Source organism: Enhydra lutris, unplaced genomic scaffold (assembly GCF_002288905.1).
Source record: "Enhydra lutris kenyoni isolate GAN:26980312 unplaced genomic scaffold, ASM228890v2 scaffoldscaffold20, whole genome shotgun sequence".
NCBI lineage: Eukaryota > Metazoa > Chordata > Mammalia > Carnivora > Mustelidae > Enhydra > Enhydra lutris.
The window spans coordinates 17078672-17101012 of NW_019154104.1; the positions used below are offsets into that span (position 1 = coordinate 17078672).

Sequence of the window (22341 nt, forward strand, 5' to 3'; positions counted from 1 at the left end):
GGTGCTGGAGTTGGGCTGGGTCTAGGCTGGGTCTTAGGCTGGGCTGGTGCTGGAGTTGGGCTGGGTCTAGGCTGGGTCTTAGGCTGGGCTGGTGCTGGAGTTGGGCTGGGTCTAGGCTGGGTCTTAGGCTGGGCTGGTGCTGGAGTTGGGCTGGGTCTAGGCTGGGTCTTAGGCTGGGCTGGTGCTGGAGTTGGGCTGGGTCTAGGCTGGGTCTTAGGCTGGGGTTGGGGCTGGGGTTGGGGCTGGGGCTGGGCTGGTGCTGGGGCTGGGCTGGAGCTGGGCTAGGTCTGGGCTGGAGCTAGGGTGGGGCTGGGTGGGGGCTGGGCTGGGTCTGGGCTGGGTCTGGGCTGGGTCTTGGGCTGGGCTGGAGCTGGGCTGGGGCTGGACTGGGGCTGGGCCTGGGGCTGGTGCTGGGGCTGGGGCTGGGCTGGGGCTTTGTGCGTGCTGGTGCGGGTGTGGGTGCGTGTGTGGGCTTGGGCAGGCAGCACTGCCAGGCCCAGTGCTGCCCTTCAGCCTCATCTCTACGCCCTAAGGGCAGCTGCGCCCTTTAAACACTGGGACTGTCTGTGCCAGCCAGCAAGGCGTGAAGAGTTAAAGTCCGGAATGCAGCCTCAACCAGCAGTGGACAGGGAGTCGGTGGGAACATGCCCAACTGCTCCCCTTGGCTGAGAAAACTCTAGAGTTCACGTTCTCTCCCAGGGTAGTGGGGGGTAGGGGGTAGCTCCTTAACTGCTCTCTCTTACCTACATCTCCTTTTCCATCCTATTTCCTCACCCTCTAGTGGTTTTTCCTAGGATCGCCTTCAAAATAAGTGAATGCTGTGCAAACCCTCATCTTAGGGCCTGGGAGCTGGGGTGACCCAAACCAGGACAGTGGGGCATACCTGGGCCAGGCCCTGGGGTCTCTGACCTCAGGGACTGTGGAAGGGCAAGGAACTTGGGCACTCCCCAGCAGGGGGCACGGAGCACTTAGGGTTAATCTTTTAGTCTGTGGGTGGTGGGGAGCCAGGGGTCTTCAGAGAATGGCTGGGCAGCAGGGCACAGGGTAGGAGGCACCTGGGAGTGGCGGTATACCGCCTGGTTTGGAAGCCTTCTAGTGGTTCGACAACCAGGACAGCTGTGCTAGGGGCCGGGTAACGATTTCCAGGGCCAAGGGGAGGAGGCTTGCCCTGCTCGGGAGAGATGCCCCCCCGCCCCCCTGTGCAGACTATATGGAACTGGGGGATGCTTCTGAAGGTCAGGAGTGGGATGGACCAGCAGGCGAGGGCTCTGGTTGGGAGGGAGCAGGTCTGGAGTTCTTTTCACTTACTCACCTTGTAGCTCCTCTTGGGCACAAACCCTAAGCAGTGGTGAGCCATGAAGACGAGGTTGAGGAGGAAGTAGAGGAAGGAGAAGCAGCTATGCAACCACAGGACCTTACTCCTACCAGAAACAAGACACAGGAGGGGTGAGACCACCCTCTCCCACCCAGACAGTCTCCTTTGGGCCACCCTCAGACACTCGGGCTCCTTAGAAGGGGGAGCGGCCATGGTAAGAAGGCGGAGGCCCACGCCAGCTACCGCAGGCTAACATTGACTGAGGGCTTACTACATGCCAGACCCGGGGGGGACGAGATGCTTTCTGAACATTTTCTCACCAGATTCTCACACCATGTGAGGGTGCTACTGTGACTATCTCTGTTTTATCCATGGGGAAATGAGGGTCAGAGGCAGAGGTCGCTCCCAGCCGTGGCAGCACTGGGAGGTGAGCAGCGGATGCCTGGGGACTTCTCACTGCCACATAGGGCTGCTGGTGGCTTCAGCTCACGCCCCCCAGCTGCCTGACAGCCCAACAGAGGGGACATCTGTCCTCGGTGGTGAGGGATAGGGTGTCCTACTCGGGCCTGAGGGAGGAGGGCCCAGCGGATTCGCTCTGCCTCTCCTGGGACAAGAAGACGGGTGGCTCCAGGACTTTGGGCTTGTATGATGCTGTCCCAAGGCATGTGGCCAAGAGGACTGCTCAGAAATAGGGCCCACCTTATTTGGTACGGTTTGAGAAGAGAAAAGCTGCCTTGTTTCACAATCTCTCCTCGCTACTTGTCCTGGTGCCTGACGTTTCACCAAATATTCCCCATCTAGCTAGGTGTCTCAGTCCTCCATGTCCTCAGAGGTGGTGAGTTTCTACGGTTTCTAGGGAAACATTCCAGCTATCTGTCAATATGGCTTTATGGATGTTGAAGGGTCTTTACTGCCCTACTAAAACATCTTGTCGGGAGGGCGTAGGCACCTTACGCAGGTGGCTGGCCTGGGAGACGCTGGTGAGGAAGAGGCCAGAGCCCCATTCTGTTCTGGAGTTGGATGGATTGGAGGGGGCAAGGGGCAGAAGGGCCGGGGTGGGGCCGAGGACGTGTGGACCCCCATGCACACCTGCTGGACCTGACCCTTTAGCTTTGTCAGGAAGTCGGTCACGCATGGCCAAGACCCCCAGGTGGCCTCTTTCCTCAGGGTGGACTGGCAGGGCCACATCTGGCTCGGTACACATTGGTTGAGCCATCAGTTGGGTTGGCTGCTGTTGAAATCCACAAAGCACATCCAACACTTGTCCTCCCCTGCCTCTCCCCAGACTAGGAGTGAAGCTTAGGGTGGGTGTGCACGGCCCCAGAGCCAGGGTCAGCTGACATAGTACAGGAGGGGCATAAAGCCAGGTCACGTGGGACCTCAGTCCCCACCCTCCCGTATGGGAATCGGGTCTACCCTTCATTCATTATATGAGGGATGGCGGACACTATTTTGTAGGCAGGAAATAATATCTTAAGCCTCTGCTTGCTACAGGGTCCTTGATGCTTCGGGTTTGCACGTAGGAAACAAACAGGACCATCTTTGCAGATCTTCAGGAGTGGCCAGTTAGGATAGTTCTACCTATTTCGGATCTGGGGACACCGAGGCACCAAGAGGTTGCAACGTCTTCCACCACCACCCCCCCCCCCACAGTACATGGGTCCCAAGGAGACCAGGCCTTTCTTAGTAGCAAAGCAGTCCCCATGTTTTCGACCCACACACCAGACCTTCTCTCCCCACCAGTGCCCCAGCCAGTAGACCAGGAGGGAAGAGGATCAGGTACCTACTCTATGGAGACATTGACAATGGTGGTCCGACCAAAGTGGCTGTTCCAATCTGGAAGAGAAGAAAGTGGCTGACCTCAAGGCGGGTTCCTCAACGGAGTGAGTTGAGGGGCCGCTTGAATTCAAGGCTCCTGAACGAATGCCTGGGGTCTGGAGACACTTGCCCATGTCCTGCCCTTCATTCTCGTTCCCGAAAACTTGCCCCCAACTCCCAACAAGACCAGCAGATTCCTCTTCCCCCTGGGACTCCTGGATGGGGCTCTATGGCTGTGATGTGAGACCACGTCTTCGTGTGGCATCCCCAGTGTCCAAGTGGAGTGTGGCAGACACCAGTAACTGCTTACTGAAGGAGCCCAGGGCCCCACCATGAGTGGAGGGATGAAACCAACAAGGCTATCACCAACGACAACCATCACGACAAGAATGTCATGTTGCCTTATTGTGACAGAGTAAATCCTCCCGGCAAAGTGTATTAGCTTGTCGGTTTAGACATCTCTGGGTGTTAGGAAACATGTCCAGAAATCCTGCATTAATATAACAAATACATAATATACAAAATAGCATCGCCAACACACTGGCTGTTAGGAAGAGAGTTGGGAAAGGCAGAGGTTGCTGACTCCGGTAGCCGCATTTGGGAGCACGGACGTTGCGGGCTACCTTGAAGTACCTGAAGCCTAGCTCTGGCTAAAGAAATAGCCCTGGGAGGAACCAGGGTGCCACTGGCTGCCACCTGGGCATCTGGGGGCTAAGCGACACCACCTTGTTATGCAGCCTCCAGCTCTGTCCCTCCTCATACGTTAAGTGAAATACTGGCTGTTAGTCCCTGAGCACTCACTACGTGCCAGGCACCGGACACACGTTATCTCCCAATCCCCCCGACAGCTAAGGACCCTTCGCTTGGGGAGACTGATCTGCTGAACAGAAGATGAAATGATTTGCTAGTTTGGGCAAATGTATTTTCTGGGAAGCTGATATGGGTCAGAGCAGGGGAACCAAGTCTGTCTTTGAAGCCCAAGCCCAGTCTGTCCAAAGGACCTACCCATTTATAACACGAATAGCAAGACTTCCTAGGAGACCAATTTGGCACTTCCAGTGCCATGTTTGTCACCCCAGGGGCAGGGGAGAGATCAAGATCAGGGATCTCTGCTGTAGGTCACATGCCATCCAAAGGCCTAGCAGGTACCTCACCAGGTGTCACGTGGGGCTGCCACTAAGCCTTCAGTTCCAGGCTAAATTCCCACCGCACACCTGCTGTCCCGAGTCCTGAGCCAACCTTGGGACGACGGACATCTCATCTCCAGTCTCCATGTGGGAGAACTGAAGTTTGGGGGCGCCTCAGGTCATATAACTAATTTTGAGACGTGGGATTTGGTTTTGGATTTCTAGACTACTGAGATCCAAGCTCTGTCCTGCCTTCAGGCTGTCCTCCTGTTCCCGTGGCCCTGGGCTCACTGAGCTCCACCTACCCAGAACGGTGCCGGTGTAGTTGATGGGCAGGATGATACCCAAGGACGGGATGCAGAGGATAAGCATGAAGATGATGAGGTGGTACTGGAACATGATGTAGATGCGGGCGTCATCTCCACACTTGCTGATCAGATCCTCATTCCTGGAAGACACACAGACAAGGACCTTCCTCAGGCACCGGGGCGGCCACGGCCGCCACTGGAGGGAGGTAGAGGAGGAGGAGATTATCACCCTACTCCTAAGTTTTTATTTTTATTTATCTTTATTTTTTCTTAGGAAGATCAGCCTTTATCTCAAAGCCTCTGTCATGTCTGAAATGTATTTCCCAGACATATCCAAGGCAGAAGCTGTTACACACACACACACGCACGCACACGCACACACGGGAGTCCAGAAGCACTTCTGAAATCAAGCAGTCATTCCCTCTCTTGCTTCTTATACAGGCTGAGCGCTTGACACGGGCACCAGACAAACCAGTAGTGATATGGAATTGCATCTGATTTTTTTTTAAAGTGGTTTCTTTTAATTTGTAAATTAAAAAGGAATTCTCATGGGAGCCGTCATGAGCTATCACTCCACAGTGCCAGATGAGTCGAGGTTAGAAAGTCAGACACTACCAAGTGTCGGTGAGGGTGTGGGGGCCCTGGGAGCTCTCTGCCACGCATGGGGACACACTCTGGCCCCATCGCTTCGGCAAACGGTATGATCAAGGAAATTGAACATACGCACAACCTGTGACCCAGCAACTCCACTCCCAGGGAAAACACACGGACACGTGGATCAAGAGACATGTAGAGGAATCTCAGACACATCATTTCCAACAGCCCCAGACAACCTGCATGTCTACCAAGGGTGGAAATGGACACAGGAATTGTGAGATATCGGGGGCCCGGGCTAGCTCAGTCGGGGGAACGTGCGACTCCAGATCTCTGGGGGTGTGAGTTGAGGGGCATGGAGCCTCCTTAAAATAAAAGAATTGTGAGATACAGAAGTGTATGTTCCTATGTGAGATACATAGATCACATTCTATATAGAGTGAAATACTATATGGAAATAAAAATGAATGACCATGGGGCACCTGGGGGGCTCAGTGGGTTAAGCCTCTGCCTTTGGCTCAGGTCATGATCTCAGGGTCCTGAGATCGAGCCCCACATCAGGCTCTCTGCTCAGCAGGGAGCCTGCTTCCCCTTTTTTCTCTGCCTGCTGCTCTGCCTACTTGTGATCTCTCCCTCTCTCTGTCAAATAAATAAATAAAATCTTAAAAAAAAAAAAATGAATGACCATAGCGGGACTTCACAAACACAATGTTAGGGGAAAGACCCAACACAGAATGTTTTCATACACGGAGTTCAAAACAGGCACCCCTGAACAGGGAGTGAGAAATCAGGATACTGGTTGTCTTTGGAGAGAGGGAGGTAGAGGGAGGTGACGGGGGGTTGGAAGGGAGCCGGAGGAGGGCTCCTGGAGGGCCAGCAACATTCTAATCCTTGATCTGCTTTGCGGTCCTATCCAGGAAGCATTTTGGTCCATTGCCTCTGCTTTGCCGCTGTCCTGCCGATTCAACTCCGTGACTATGGCATAAACAGCATTTGTATATGTCGTGTGTTGCCGTGTTGCTTAGCTTTTAACCTGAAGTCTTCTCTGACTGTTTCACGGTCTGTCTACAGGGTTCACGGCCGCACGGTGGTAATGGTGACTGTGGCCTCCACTTACGGAGCCCTGGTTCATACCCAGTACCAAGGTGGCCTCCCCACTCCGCCGGTGGACGTCCCAGTTTACTCACCCCTGCTCTCCGGTCGGGCTTGGAGGGTGTATGCAACTTCTAGCATCCAGTCCGGGATTCAGAGTTATTTTTAAACAATACTATAAAGAGCATATCTTCAAGGCATTTCAATAATCCCCATTTAGGGAATTATTTAGAGTTCTTGATTTTTTTTTTTTTTTAAACTGCAAGCCGTTAAAATACTTTCTGCCCTGGACTTGAGAATTAAATTCCGAGAATGGGGTGGGTGGGTACTGGTGAGAAGGCAGGGTGCTGGGAGGGGGAATGAAGGGAGGTCCTGCTGCTGGCTTGGGTGCCAAGCCCCGGTCACTGACAGGAGCGTGCCTCAGGGGGAGGCACGGATGGGGCTGAGAGAGCCTCCAGGCTCAGGAGGGAGCCGAGGGGAGCTGGTGGGACCAAGGACACAGGGATTTCCTTCCGGCTCCCTGCACTGCACTGGGCACTGGGCCCATTGCTCCATCTCTCTGGGGGGAAGTCAGGTTATCCTCAGCAGCCTAACTTACAGCTCCGGGGACAGCCTGTGGTTCTAAGTCTGTCTGCGTTCCTCTACCCCATCTTTTCCCCTTCTGAACCCCAGGTTCCAGCCACCACCCTTCTCCTCACAACTAATTCTCCTCATGGCCCTGGTCGTTTCCCTTCTGCTGCCTCTTTCTGGAGACCCACTGTATCCACTGTCCTCTCTCATCTTCAAGTTCGCAGCCACCTCTTTCCACACCCTGGAGCTACCACCGGGTTCAAGGGCACATCGGCTACTCTGAAATACAAGAAACCCCTCAAGCCTCCATTCCCTGACCCGCTTCCCTCCTCCTGCTCCCCTCTCCCTCTGCCTCTACTTACCCTTGGAATTGCCCTTCTAAAGGAGACCCAAATCACGATGTCCACGCCCTCTCTTTCTCTCCTTCCACTCAGCCGGGAGCTCAGAGCTCGCACGCTGCCCCCCACAGCCTCGCAGGCTTAGTGAGTCCAGCCCTAGAGGTGGCCGCCTCTTCCTCCTGCTCCCACGACACTCTCTTTTCGATCTTGCTTCCTGCTTTGGGTAATCGATCTGCTCCCACAACTTCAACTAGGACCTCATGCACCCATCTCCCAGGCCACGCCCTCCCGCTCTGACCCTTCCCCAAAGCTTTAACGAACCCTGTCTTCCAATAGCTTGCTGGTCAACATACGGGTTTGCCCAGGCCATAATCCGTCATTCCCCAACACCTTAGTATCTCATCAGCTCCCAACCAGTGGCATCGCTTTCTTCCCCAGAAACCAGACCTGGATCATTCCTTCTCTTAACCAGTTGGAGGCCAGGTGGAGACCACGGCCCATGGACTATGAGCCCCATGATCTCTCTCCCTTTGCCTCCTCCCTCAGTCAGCACCCCCTCTCACACAGACACCAGAAAAGCCTCCTTAGATGGTCACCTTGCCTCTGGACTTTGTCCACAGCCAGCAAGCCCCACCCGGCCCATTCTCCTGCCTACAGATTTTCACCCTGAGTAGCTTGTTCAAAAATAGGAATGGGCCCTCTACTGCTCTAGATCAAAGCCCAGGATCCTTAGCATGGCATTCAAGGTCCTACTGATGCTTCCAGGCCAGTCTTTTAGCCTCTCTCTTGCCATGTATCCTGGGTTCTAGCCATACCGGACTGACCACTTCTGGATGCTTCTGCCCATCTCTGCCCCAAACTTGCACTCATGCAGCCATTTCTTTGTGATGGGCCCTCCACTGGATCTACTGAGGAAATTCTTCCCATCTTTCCAGACCCAGCTCAAAACTTGCTTCTCCTGAACCCCCCAGTTGGAATGAATTTCTTGCTCCCCCAAATGCCCCTTGTCTGGCAGTTATAACCTCCTCATTATGAATTATATGTAGGGAGTCTTGTTAACCTTTGTCTCTCCAACTATGCTGCCTGGGCTCTGTGTCCAGGGACTCAGGCATCCCTGTCCCTGCTCAGCAAATATGTGAGGCTGTCTTCTAGACATCCCAAAGGGTACAGGAGGCAGAGTGCAACGGCCAGCCTCCCTCCCTTCCCGGATGATGGGTTCCCAATGGAGGTGGCTTTGGGTGAAGTCAGGGATCCGCACCCAGACACACGCACTCGATGCACACTGACCTACCCTGACCTGCAGGTCCAGGCACGCACACCCCAACAGCTGCATGCAGATTTGCACCAATGGATTGATGTGCCTCTTTAATTTCATATTTGCACACGCACCACAGACACACCTACCACATAAAGTCTTGTATTTGCCACGCTTCTTTCCTGCAATACAGACATGTTTCTCCCCACCCTGTATACACCCATTGATGAGTCAGCAGATGGCAGAGGAAATCCAGAGAGTCAGCCTCAAGCTACCCAGGACTGGGGATGCAGTCAGCTCTGACAGGCCCAGGCACTCCGGAAGCCCCTCCCTCTCACCTCTGCAAAGGGCTAGCTAATGTGCCATCCTGCCCAACATTCATGACTTTGCTAAACCCAGGAGCCTAAAGCCAGCCCAGAGAGCGTCCCAAGGCCACCAGCTCCAAAAGGTCATATGCCTTGGTGGTCATTTAAAGAAAAAATTTTTTTTTAAAGTAAATGTTTGTTTAAAGGAAAAAAGGTACAATTCCCTAGAAACTGTTGACAGGGATTGCATCTCTGGAGGAGGGCTGGAGGTGGACTTTCATGCTTCTCTGAATGAAAACATATTTAATGTGAGCTTGTGCATGTCTTAGAAGTCGCCAAAGCAAAACCAGAGAAGGTGACAAGAGCTAAATCATTTCCCCTCCACTCTCCCTGCGTGTGGCTAAGGTCCCCGGACCACACACAAACTAGCTGTATCATCTCCTGGGGACCCTGATGAATGATATAGGTAGACTGGAGCGGGGGGTAGAGGGTGGGGGCAAGGCCACAGGGACCCCCCATCAGTGGGGTGGGAGCTCAAACATCAGAGACCCATGGTCCCAAGCCCAGCTCAGGGTTCCCAGGGTCTAGGCAGGGTGCCTGTGCCCCCTTCAGCAGGTCTGGAGAAAGACAGGCACCCTGAGGTGGCTCATGGGGGTCAAGAGGGCTCTTGGGAGGGTGTATGAATGCTCCCGGCTAGGCCCTTGACTGGTGGGCGTGGAGGCGCGTGCAGGAAGAAGGAAGTCCTAGGAGCCTTTGCCAAGAAAGCAAATCAGCAGGCCCAGTCCGGCCCCTCACTGCAGGTGGCCTGGGAGGGGCAGCAAAGCTGCACCTGAAGGCAGGCACCCCAGGCAAGAAAGGGCCCCAGAGGAGGGGTTTGAAAGACCGGCAAGGCAGGGCATATGGGGGATATTCAGGGAGTGCCTGGGAATGTGCAGGGCTATGAGGTGGACACAGAGCTGTGTGCACGGGCACGATCATGTGTGCGTGTGTGTATGTGTATACATGTACACACAGTGGGAGCACAGAGTTCTGGAAGAGCTCTGGAGAATGCTCAGCGGAAGCAGGACGGAATCGGGAGCGGGAAGTCAGAATCCTGACGCAAGGGGGAGTCAGGAGAAAATGGGGGACCTGGGGTCTGTCTCCTTGCCAAGTGGGGTCTGGCCCTAAAGAGATCCGGGAGGCAAAGTGGGCAAGGGGCTGTCCCTGGGTCATCAGTGCCGAGGCAAGAGGAAGGGCGCCCTTCTGCCCGGTGTTTTCTTTTCCATCTCAATAGTATGGAAGGTGCTCACAGAAATAAAGCAAGTAGCAAAGCAGGAAGAATTTCTTCCTCCTGGGGTGGATTCATACGTGTGAGGAAGTGGTCCTTTCCTGAGGGCTGCAGGCTGTGTCCAGTTCCCATTCCCACAAGCCCCTGGCACCCCAGAGGGCGTCCTCTGCCTGGACAGGGCTGAGGCAGTGTCAGGGGGAGTGTGGGGCCACCCGGGTGGCTCAGTTGGTTAAGCATCTGCCTTCAGCTCAGGTCATGATCCCCGGGTCCTGGGATCAAGCGCCGCATTGGGCTCCCTGCTCCGTGGGGAATCTGCTTCTCCATCTCGCTCTGCCTGTTGCTCCCCCTGCCCCTGCTCGTGCTTGTGCTGACTCTCTGGCAAATAAATAAATAAAATCTTAAAAAAAAAAAAAAGAAAAGAAAAGAAAAGAAAGTTCAGGCACTTACTTCATGGTGACGGTGTTGAAGAACCAGGAATAGAAGCCCTGGGGAGAAAGGAGAGAATGTGTGAGAAAATCCAGCCCCGGGCCTGCCCTACAGCTGTGGGAAGCCAGGCGGAGTGAGGCAGCACCCACAGGGCCCTCCTTCCAGGCAAGAGATGGCAGCGAGAAAGAGCCGGGTTCTGGAAGGAAGTGGGCTCCCTCTGGAATCCGTAGTGACTGTCCAGGGAGAGGTCTCCCCGGAAGCGAGCTGTGAGTTGACGTTCCTGCCATGTGGTTTCCTGTTACAGGAAATGGGGGCTTCGTGAGCCTTGGGCCAGAGGGACAGAAGGGACCCTTTGTGGGGTGGATGTTGGTTGCTTTCTGTCTGTCCCTCGTTGCTTCCTTCTGGGGAATGCCCCCTACCCCAGGCCTGTGGTCTGGGGGGCTGTCTGTGAGGTAGGGGTCTGCCACCCATGGTCAAAGATCAATGGGAGTGTGACCCAAGTGGGGCCAACCAAAACTCTCTCTGGGGGGTTGATGGACCAGGGATGTGGGGAGAGGGGGGTCTTTCTCCACCTGGGCTCCTACACCTTGCCGAGCACCATGAACCCTGCAGTGGCTTGGTGCCAACTTCGACACCACAGGCAGGAGTTTGTCTGAGGAAAAAAGCCCACTCAGAGGAGAGAGGACTGAAGGGGGGGATCCTGGTGGTATCTCTGGGCTTCCCGGATCTCCCTGTCCCCAAGGCAGCCACTTCTCTTCTCTCTCCCTTGGGTCTCTTCTGTCTGAGAGTCCTGCCGATTATGTCTTTCTCTCAAGGTCTTGCTGTCTGGTTTCTGGGTGGTAGGGAAAGGCAGCCTCACCATGGAGGCGGTAGAAGGCCTAGAGAGGAAGTGTGCTTGGGAAGAGTGTGCCAGGTCCGGGAGCTGGTTAAGTTACCCTGGTGCATGCTTCCTTCTGGGACCCTGCAGGGTTTAGCAAGATCTGGGGAAGCTGCGATTCTTGATTGACCCCACCGACCACAAACACATCAATGAAGAGGCAGGCCCGGCTGGCTGACATTCCCCCACACCACACTGACTGGGGAAGGGGTGTTGCCCAAAAGGAAGCAATGTGGCGGGAGGGGGCAGGCAAGCAAGAAACAGAAGCAAGTTCCTTGTTCCCTTCAGTATAAGGTCCACCAAGTCCCCTTCCCTGGACTGGGGTTGCCTGACGGATGTCCACCTTGGGGGGACCATTTCCCAGTTCTGTCCTAGGGAACTAAGAGAAGGACCCTCTCTCAAAAAGGGTTGGGGGAGTGGCTCAGTCAGACTCTTGACTTTGGCTTGGATCATGTTGTCAGGGTTGTCGGATCAAGCCCCATATGGGGTTCTGTGCTGGGCATGGAGCCTGCTTGGGGTTCTCTCCCTCTGCCCCCCCCCCAATAAATAATAAAATCAGGACAGATGCCCAGGTGTGAGCCAGAGCAATGAAGGGGAATAGAATGCTGGTGACATTGACTGGGAAAGTCCCCAGGGAAGGACTGAATCACTAAATAAGAAAGAGTTGGGCGGAAAGTCTGACCACCCCTCCCTGCCCTGGGGGTCTTTCTCTATCACCCACCTTTGGGCGAACTGGGTATGATTTATTTATGGAGCAAGTAGGTCTGTGGACAGTCCCTCATGGTCATGAACGGTGGAGGACCCACCTTCCTGGGACTCCCTTCCGCCCCCTCTCTATGGAGGGTGTCAAGGGTGATACCACACGAGGCAGGGCCCCGTCCTGGAATTCACACAGGACTGGACTGTCCGTCGAGGGGCAGAGGTCATGAGTAAAAGCGTGGCCCCTGCAAAAGTCACAGCGAGCCTGTGGGGACGATCTCTCTCTGCGTTCACGGACAACAGACACGCACGCACACACGCTCCCCCGCATGTCCATCACAGCTATGAAAGGCCTAAACTGTCCAGAAATCTCAGCAGCTGAACAGCGGGCCCGAGCAGGGATGCCTCCTCCCCTCGTGCCTCGCCCCTGCAGGAGCCCATTCAGCTGACAAGGCCGAGTGACTGTGGTTGGTTCATCGCACCTTTCTTAGTGGCCCACCCTCCTCACTCCCACCACATGGGGTAATGACCCCTCTGCTGCCCCTGGCTGAGGCCCCGGCATCGGGACTGGGACGCTCCTGGGGCCACCTCCTTGCCTCCCACTCCCCCTGCCTGCCTCAGTTCTAGCTCTGCAAGGTGATTGCCTGCTGTTGCCATCATGATTTCTCAGCTATTTTTTAAAATAAGTGACCTTTTCTGCCATTGTACACAAAAACCCTAACCGAAGTCATGTTTCTGAAAATAAACCTGAGAACGACCTTGAAAGGTAAGGTGTGACTGTCCGTATTCTATGGAGAAACTGAGAGACCAACCGGTCTGTGGCTCCCCACACGGCCTGGGGCAGACCCTGCCAGATCTCTCGGAGGGATAAGAGCGGAAGTAAAATGGTTCTACTCACTCACCGCCTTCAATGAAACCTATCAGATGCTACTTACACGGGAGGCTGGCCGGGGTGCGGGGACCGTGGCGGGCAGGACCCAGTCAGCGCCCGCTCTCGCTGTGGGATCAGACACACGGGATAGATCGGGTAGATGAGAGACTGTTACTGACTGGGATAAGAGCCTTGAAAAAGACGAATGCATTTTCCATGCATCGAGAACAAAAGATCTGGATACACGTGGGGTGGATGGGGCTCCTGGGGCAGTGAGTGGTGCGGGGGCTGAAATCTGAGCAAAGGGTCTGCGTGTTGGCCCCGAGTGGGGTCCACTGGAAGGTGGGGGACAGGAAAGAGCCGGCAAAAGGCCCTGTGGAGGGAAGGAGGTGGCGATTTTGAGGATCTAAACGGTGGCTGATGTGGCCAGGGATGGGGGAGTTGGGAGGAGGAGGAGAGACCGGACGGGGGGAAGGAGACAAAAGTACAAGGCCATGGCAAAGCAGCTGCGCTTTATTCCAAGAACACTAGGGAGCCAGTGAAGGGGAATGCGTGTCCCCGCTCCTGGGAGCGCCCCGGAGGCAGGTGGAAAGCGAGTGGCACAGGACACAAGAGTGGACGTGGAAGCTGGTTAGAGGCCACGCTGGTCATCCAACAAGGGACCAACGGGGGCCTGGACTGGGGGGAGAGGCAGAGAGGAACAAGACCGGGAAGGTGACGGCAACACAGCTCGGTCATGGACTGGCTGTGCCTGGGGCTTGGGCCACAGCAAGGGGGTCACCTGGGTGGGTGGTGGGTAGAGTCTGAGACCAGGGATCAAGGAAGGGGGGGGTGTGTGGAGGGACACTGTGGCATGTTTTGGACATACTGAATCCCAAATGCCTTTATAATATCCATGTGGAGCTACTCTGAAGGCCATTGGATAAATGTGCCTGGAGCCCAGAGGGAGGTTTAGTTGGAGACGGAAATTTAGGAAGGGTCTGTGGGGAGGGGGCAGTTGAGGTCGCAAGTATGGGTGACACTGCCCAGGAGCGCGAGGGGGAGGCCTGGGACCCACTGAGGAAAACACGGGCACTGGAGGAGGAGCCAGCAGAAGACAGAGAGGAACAATGGAGTGGTAGAAGGGAGCCCCAGAGACGGTGTCACGGAAGCAAGTAGGAGGGCCTATTCAGGAAGAGAAGATGGTCTATAGGGCCAGATGTTTCGGGGAGATCACCTGGGATGAGAACTCAGGAAAGTCCACTGGGTTTCACGGCGTGAGACAACTGGTGAGCTGTGTGGGTGGGATGGAGGGCGGAAGCCACACTGCAGGGCTCGAGGACAGGGCTAGTGGAGAGCACAGGTGCAGACAGCTCTTCCGGTTGCGCCGTGATGGGGCAGAGGGAGACAGACAGCTGTGGGCAGCAGAGGGGCCCACGACTATCCTCGACCCTCTCTGCAACACTCCAGCTCCGTTCCATGACTGCGGCCAGCCTTCCTGGCCCCTCCTGGAATTCATGCACTGACCACCGTCCTGTGTGCCTCTGTCTGGGGGTCCCTCAGCCAGGGAGAAAGTCCCATGAAGCTGGACTTGGTCCGTTTTGTTGACTGCCCAGTCCCCAGACCAGGGGTGGCCCACAGCAGGTGCACCAGGACAATGGGCTGAGCGAATGAACAAGCGTGGGTGGATGACTGGCGTCTGACAGGGAAGAGAAGACCGGGCTGCCCGTAGCAGGGGTGGGAGGCTGAGGGGATCCCTGCCTGATGTGAGACTCTGCTATGCAAAGTGGGACCCGAGTCCTTGGCTTGGAGTGGGGGCTTGGGCAGGACCCAGGCTGTGACGAGGGCTGAGGATTTGAGAAGAGCAGGAAAATTCATTTTAAAAATCCCTTTAAAATGATAGAATTAACGAACTCTTACTTGGAGGTAGGAACGGTGAATAGCTCCATCTTTCTGATGGGGAGACGGAGGCTTGCAAAAGGCCGAGGAATTTGTCCAAGGTCACACTGCCAGGTCTGGTGTCGCGGGCTACAAAGCCCCTGAGTGTGAGCTCGCTCCTTGCTGCACACGGCTGGGCTGCTGCCCAGAGGAATCTTCTGGGCCCAGCCCCCCCCCCAAGCACTCACCTTGTCCTTGTGTTCCATCTCCAGGGAAATATCTGACGGAGATGTCTTCTCACTCTGCTCCCCATAGATCAGTGAAGTCAGGCTGCGGCCAGGAAGAGCAGTGGGCAGGGGGGCAGAAAAGGAGAGAAAAGGCCTCAGGGCCTGCTGTCCCTCTGGTCCCCAGGCCAAGAGCTTCAATACGCTCCTGTCCAGGACCAGACATGCCTTAGCTCATGTGCTGAGCACAGAGCTCTGGGGACAGACCCCATTAAGCACCCTTGTTGCCAGGTGCCCAATGTAGCTTGGGAACCATGGGATCCAGAAAGTCTTAGATCGGAGAAAAAAGTGGCCTCGTGCCTAGAGATGACTGCCTGTCCCCCCACCCCCCACCCCCGACCAAGTTCTCTTCCTGCAATGAGGGCCAGTGCAGGGCAGGAGTGGGTGCCGAGAGGGTACCTGCTGGGTCCTGGCTGTGGCAGCACATCCCCCAAGGAGGCGAGCAGCTCGCTCATCCTGACCCCCAGGCCCCCCTCACCTGTCATTGTGGATCAGCAGAGCCAGGCGCCCGTAGTCCCACGCGGCTTTCCGGAGGAAGGAGTAAACCAAAATGATGACCTATGGGCCAGGGAAGGGGATGTGGGGCTACGTCTTCTGCTTGGCTGTCTCCTGCATCCCCATGGAGTAGGCCCTATCCCTCAGGCTCCCAGGGGCTCCCTGGGCACCCCCCCAACATCCAGCCCTGTTAGTGTGGAGGCTATGCCTTCTTCAACTCTGGATGGCTCCCCAGCACAGAGTGGATTCTCAGAGTTTGCTAATGACAGCTTTGGTGTCATGTTTGGAACTATCTGACAAGCACATTCCTTGAAGGGGCACCTGGGTGGCTCCGTCAGTGAAGCGTCTGCCTTCAGCTCAGGTCATGATCCCAGGGTCTTGAGATCGAGCCCCGCATGGGGTTCCCTGCTCAGCAGGGAGTCTGCTTCTCTCTTTCCCTCTACGCCTACCCCTGCTTGTGTGCACTCTCTCTTTCTCTCAAATAAATAAAATCTTAAAGAGAGAGAGAGAGAGAACATTCCTTGAAGAAATCAGCAAGGGGAGAGAGAAGGAAGGCCCGAGGGCACTGGCCAGGTAGGGTCTCTGGACAGCAGCTCGGGGAAGGGAGTCTTAGGAATTCTGCCTCTGCCCGCAGTCCCCTCTTCCCGGACTGCCCTGAACGGGACTGCCATTTAGGAAGTCCCCACTGCTGTGGCTGGCATGCACTTGGAGCACTGAGGCCCCTGCTGCGTCACTTGTGCTCGCCCCCGCCTCCCCCCCACCCCCTTGCCGAGGCCTCACCACCCACCATGGAGCCCAGGACTTACCACCCACAAGAAGATATTGAGGAACAGCACAGTGGGGATGCCCCCAAAAGGCTGTCCCTGCAAGACGGTGCTCCGGGAAGGGAAGCATTCATTCGATGTCATGTTCTGAGTCTTTTCCATCGTGTTCAGGCTGCCCGGTGGGACAGTCATCCTAAGAGCTCCCTGGTGACAAAGGGACGCTCAGGTCAGACAAGAGACCCTCTCGCTCTGTAAGCACAGAAGCCTGCCAGGGAGATGAGGCAGGGCACACTGCGTGCCCATTGCCAGACCGGAACAGGTCAGGGCGGGAGGCTCAGCCCTGAGATGGCAAGCAGCCTTATCCCATAGAACAGCAGCTGCCCCAAACCCAGAGCCATGACGGCAGAAGAGCCCAGATCCCTTTACTGAAAGAGTTGTCAAATGCACCTCCAAATGGATCTTCTTATTCCTACTTTTGTGAAGCTTTTATTGCATAACATTTCTTGCATGAACAAACTTCACAAAGGCGGGTAGGACCCCAGAGTGGGAGTATTCCGTTTGGAGAAGAGAAGTGCATTCACGGGACACCTGTGCAGACAGGGTCTAACATCCTATGATTCTCTGATCCAGTTTCCAGCAAAAGAAGGTTCCTAGGACTAAATGAGGGAAAGCGGCAGGGCACCCGGCACAGAGTGGTGACTTGGTAAATGTCACTGTCTTAATGTTGAACTTGAACCAGGGAGATTGGCACCTGCCCAGGGACCTGAGCCAATCTGATGAGGGCTCAGGGTCATGGGCATCAATATTCTCCAGACTTGGAGAAGATTGGGAAGCATCGAAGAAAACGGGGCGTGACTAGGAGCTGCGTGAAGTTATCTCCAAAGTTGTTCTGGTTTTTAAAGATAATTTGTTTTGGCTCCAGACCATGTCTCACCCTAGGAGGTTCTTTACTCCCGTTCAAGAAAAGTAGGCTCATTCCTTCATTCCGTCACTCAACAAGTATGTAGTGAGCAGGTGCCTTGTGTCAGACTGATGCTGGTGGTGCATCAGCAAACGTATGAAAGGCATCACTCTGACCCTTGGTTTGAGAATACAGAGGGGGGGGTCAAACAGAGGAATAGAAACAGACAGGTCAGTTAGGAGGAAATCGTAGCAATCCAGGCAAGAGGTAACGACAAGTCAGGATTGGGATGGAAACAGAGGAGGTGGTGAGAAGTGCTCAGATTTTGGAAGTATTTTGAAGGTGAAGCCAAGACTTGCTGATAGAATGGATGGTGGCAGGTAGGGTGTAAAAGAGAGGAGTCCAGAATGACTCTGAGGTCTCCAGGTCCAGCAACCAGAAGAGGGGAGATGCTGTTATTGGGTGTGACGACCAGAAGTGCAGGGTGGGAGGCAGTCAGGAGCCGGGTGCTGGATATACTAAGTGGACATGCCAGGCGGATGGCTGGGGCTGAGTCTGCAGCTCAGAGGAGGGTTAGGAGACATTAATGGGAGCATCAGCAGCAGAGAGAGGACTCCTAGAGGCGTAGGACTGGATCGCCAAAGGAGTGAGCACAGGGTGAAGCTCAAGATCTGAGCCTCGGGGTGTTCCAGTGCAGAGAGCTGCGACAGAGGAGGAAGACACAGGAAAGGGACTAGAAGAGCGTCCAGGGAAGAAGGAGGAACAGCAGGAGAGGGTGGTGTCCTGGAAGCTAAGTGTCTCCAGGAGGAGGGAGGGACCACGTAAAAGGACAACTGGGAATCAGCCATCGTTAAAGCAACGTGGAGGTTTAGTCCGTGACCAGACTGGAACAGGTGCGAGAGAGGAGGATGCCAGCAGATCTGGAGCCAGTGGGCGTGAACAGCTCCTTCAAAAAGGAATGAGAGTTTGGAAGTGGTTAGGATGGAAGAAGTAGCAAAATGGGGTATGCCAAGGGGAATGGTCCAGTAGAAAATGAAAAGCTGGTGATGTGGGAGAGAGAGACAGGGCATCACTGGAGCACTGTGAGGACGTGGGAAGGGCTGGGAACTGGTGCCCAAGTGAAGCTGGCCTTGGCCCAGAGCTGGATACTGACCCACGAAAGCAGGAGGGAGGCAGGTGTGCTGGCGGGGCTCATGGGCGTGCCCTCCCACAGCTTCTATTTCTCAGCCTTGGAGAGAACAAGGTCTCAAGGTGACTGTGCAATGCTGGTGGTGGTGGGCAGATGTGGGATGTTTGCGGACAGGAAAAAAGGCAGAAATAGAAAGCTAGAGGAGTGGTGGAGTGAATGGAGGACAGGAATTGGGAGGACTGCCGGGCAGCCCTAAGGGTCCACTGAAGTTCGTGGTCTTGAATCGACAGCAAGGGCAGCTAGACTCACTGGGCATGTCCCCCGCTGTACTCATCCGTGCGGGTGCAGATGTGGAAGGGGAGCACAGCTCGACCTAAACAGGCTGAAGGTTTCCCCAAGATGAGAATAAGAGGCTTGGCACTGAATGTAAGGAAATAGTTTTACTGACTGGCCAGGTAAGGAGAGAAAGGAGACACATGTTGGGCGAGGGATAGTGACAGGTGCCAGGGGTCCAGGGAGGTAGAATGGTCAAGTGCCACAGGCCGTGAGCTGACAGATAGGAAACTGAACTGTGTGACGCTGAGACCGAGAAGGGATTCGTTATGGGTAGTGAGAAGGTCTAGGGCATGACCATGGCGTGAGTGGGGGAGTGATGTCAAGGAATGGAGAGGCTGGACTGTCCTTTGTGGAAATCTTTAAGAATGAAGACTGGCACAGCACTGGTGTGATGAATGGAACACTTCCGGGAAGGAGGGGAGTGACCTGGTGGGGGGTGGGGTTAGTTGGTGCCTGTACCCAAGATGGGGTGTGGGATTCTAGGCTAACACTTTGGTCCAAGACGGAGACTTCAGCAGGGAGGAAGGAAGAAGAGTCTGGACGTTGCAAAGAGGAGTGAGGAAGATGTATCTCCAATCCACTGGCTTTGCAGGGGGGTATGGGAAGTCCTATCCTGGGGAGTCTCCGGTTTCAGGTCCCAGTGGGCAGGTGAAGCGCTGCAGAATCTGGGGTGTTTCTGGGCATCGCAGGCTCTGTGGCACTGAATCTCAGTTCCAACACTCACTAGCTACCTCAAGCACGTCACTTCCGGTCTCCCTGCCTCACTTGCTCATCTGTAAAAGGAGGGGGGAGTGTTAGTAACCAGTACCCACTTTACAGTGCTGTCAAGAGGGACAGTGCGTTAAGATTCGTCAGTCACGGAGAGCAATGCCTGGAACACAGACGTATTCCAGACACTTGTCAGATGAAAAGTTGACGCAGGGCTCCAGGGGACACTGTGGAATGCTGGCCGGAGTTAGGGAGGCTTGGGGGTTGGGGATGAAAAGGGGCATAAAGGTGAAGGGACAGGTGTGCAGGATAGGGGAGGTGGCCTGGGGGTGTGGGGCTCCCTGTGCTAACTCGCAGAAATAGGAAAACACCAGAACTCACCCTCCTTCCAGCTAGATTAGCATCTAACCGGAGCAGGGAGCCTCCTGCCTATCTTTTTCTGCTCCCCTCTCTTTCAGCCCTAGGTTGCCCACGGTTTTATTACTCCAGGTCACTTCTCAATTTATTGACACAATCATGCTTAGCTAAATGTAAACTTAAAATGGTTTACACTGAGCACGGTACCTTTAAACTCTAGCCTTCTGTCAGAGGAGCCGGAGTAGCTAGTAGCCTTTCTCTGGGCATCTCTCTGGCAGCTGCGGCAGGGAGCTGCAGTTCTGCTAGTGGCCACCCGGGGGAGCCCGCGCTGAGGAAGCTGCTGGGGAAGGGCTGGGGCGCGCAGGCGCGATCCGAAGGCCTCGGAGAGCGGGTCCTTACCTGAGTCGGTTCTCCAGGGAGGGGCCGAGTCAGGCCCGGGGGCTCCGCTCAGCTCCGCGGCAGCTGCAAGAGGACAAAGGCGGTGGAGAGACCAGAGTTAGGGACCCAGGCTGTGTTCGCGGGTCGCGTCATCCCTTTGAGCGTCTTTGCTCATCTTTGTGCTCGGGATGCTCAGCCTTTATCACAGGTGTGTTTCGCCCATAGTTTTTCTCAATCTGTGGCTCCTCTTTTTCTTTTTTTCCTGGTATCTCTGAAGCACCAGGGTTTTGACAAAGTCCAATTTAACAGATTTTTTTAAAAGATTTTATTTATTTAATTGAGAGAGAGACATAATGAGAAGGGAGAGGGTCCGAGGGAGAAGCAGACTCCCTGCTGAGCAGGGAGCCCGAGGTGGGACTCGATCCTGGAACTCCAGGATCATTACCTGAGCTGAAGGCAGTTGCTTAGCCAACTGAGCCACCCAGGCACCCTAACAGATTTTCTTTTATGGACCCGGCTTTCAGTATGGTGTCCATGAAATCTTTGCCTACCCCCAAAGTCTTACAGATCTTCTATGTTTTCTTCTAAAAAATCACATCGTTGTAGCTCTGACACTAAAGTCTGAGATGCACTTTGAGTTCAGGCTGACACAGGAGGTGAGGTGAGGGTCTAAGTTCATCTTTCGCATGTGGCTATCCAGCTGCCTGGCACCCTTTTTTGGACTCTCACCTTTAAACTGAGGGGAAGAGCTGGGACCCCCTGCCCCCACCTCCGTCAGGGCTGTCTGGGGGACTGGAGCCAGACCAGGGAGGTGAGAGCACCCAGTGACCAGGAGCCCAGCTGTCGGGTTGAGTGACTTGTTATTTGGGTAATACCGTGCATGATGAGGGAAGGGGGCATCCCGGGCTGGGAAAAGCTCCGGCTTCCATCTGGCTCTAAGGAGGTTTGAGTCCTGCTGCTGCTCTTTTCCACTTAGCTCCCACACACTCATTCTCTCTCCTTCCAAAAGCACCCCCTCTCCTCCCTCTCCCCTCCTCCCTTCCTTCCACAAAGAAGGGCTGAGTCCCTACCATGTGCCAGCCATCCTGCCAGGCTCTGGGGGCCCAGCCGACCGGGTTCTGTCCATATGAGGCTTTCAGACTCAGCGGGGAGACGCGTGGGCACGCCAGGCATATGCCACTACACCCTCGCCTGATGGCCCAGGGCAAGGCGGCCATGGGGCGGGCCCACCTCGAGTGGCCAGAGGAGGCTTCTGCAAGGAAGTCACCTCCGGGTGAGATGCGAGGAGGAGGAATCCGGACAGCGTGGTGGGAAGCGTGGACAGAGGGGAACCATGTTGGCCAAGACCCAGGGTGGGGACAGAGCATGGCATTTTGGGGAAGATAAAACCGAACAGTCATGGCTAGAGCACAGGGTGGATCACTGGTTTGTGCTTTGTTTGCTTTTATATTCATTTGGCAAGAACCGGCAGCATAGTGACTCTTGCCAGGTCCTCTTCAGGGGGTTCCCAGCCTCTGGGATTTGGGGAGAGAATTGCTGCTGGGAGAGGCACGGCCCGGGTGGCCATTCTCCCCAGGAGGGGCTCCAGATAAAAGGTGCAAGCCTCTAAGCCTGGAGGGGGCGTGACCCATGGGCAGGGCCCGGCATGTGCAGCATGCCAGAAGGTGAGGCAGGTGAGGAAGCAGAGGAGGGAAGGAGGTGAGGAAGGACAAGAGAGAAGAGAGCCTCACGCCCACCTCAGCTCCTTCCCCAGCGTCCTCAGCAGCAGGCACAGGTGGGATGAGGGAGGCTGTTGTAGAGACCCAGAGCACTGCCCCGCCTTTCGTCCTCGCCCCTAGACTGTGCCTGGACACTCCTTTCTGGAGAGCTTTCCTCCTTCCTTCTTTCTAGCTCTTGGGTGTGAAGAACAGGGGTAGAGGGCTTTCTGGAGACCAAAGTATCGGCACTGGAAAGAACAAAACTTGCAATCTGCAGGATATAAAGGAACAACGAACGGGGGCACCCGCCTGGCTGGAGCAGAGGGCAGCAGGGGACTCCTCTTTGGGCACAAATTTCACAGCAGAGCACAGGGAGGTGATCAGAGCCGTGGGAGGAAGTGGGCTGTCTAAAGCCAGACTGTCTGGGCTGAAATCCCAGGTCCAGCCTTGCTAGCTGTGTGACCATGGACAGCGACCTCACCTCTGTGAGCCTCAGTTTCCACCTCTGGAAAGTGGGGCTAATAGAAGCACAGCCTCACGAGGTTATTGCGAACATGAAACCAGCGAAATCAC

At 55.3% G+C, this 22341-nt stretch overlaps 1 protein-coding gene across 2 annotated transcripts in view; it reads right to left on the bottom strand.

Moving 5' to 3' along the window:
* Positions 1-22341, bottom strand: part of LOC111148607 (transmembrane protein 63C) — a 69407-nt gene that overhangs the window by 18989 nt on the left and 28077 nt on the right. For both annotated transcript variants that reach the window (XM_022505314.1, XM_022505315.1), the window contains 8 exons: positions 20093-20155; positions 16305-16466; positions 15482-15561; positions 14968-15049; positions 10437-10474; positions 4566-4708; positions 3103-3151; positions 1313-1421 (listed from right to left, as the gene is read on the bottom strand). In XM_022505314.1, the coding sequence (XP_022361022.1) occupies positions 1313-1421; positions 3103-3151; positions 4566-4708; positions 10437-10474; positions 14968-15049; positions 15482-15561; positions 16305-16454 (651 nt within the window). In that variant the 5' untranslated portion in view covers positions 16455-16466; positions 20093-20155. The remainder of the gene's footprint in view (positions 1-1312; positions 1422-3102; positions 3152-4565; positions 4709-10436; positions 10475-14967; positions 15050-15481; positions 15562-16304; positions 16467-20092; positions 20156-22341) is intronic.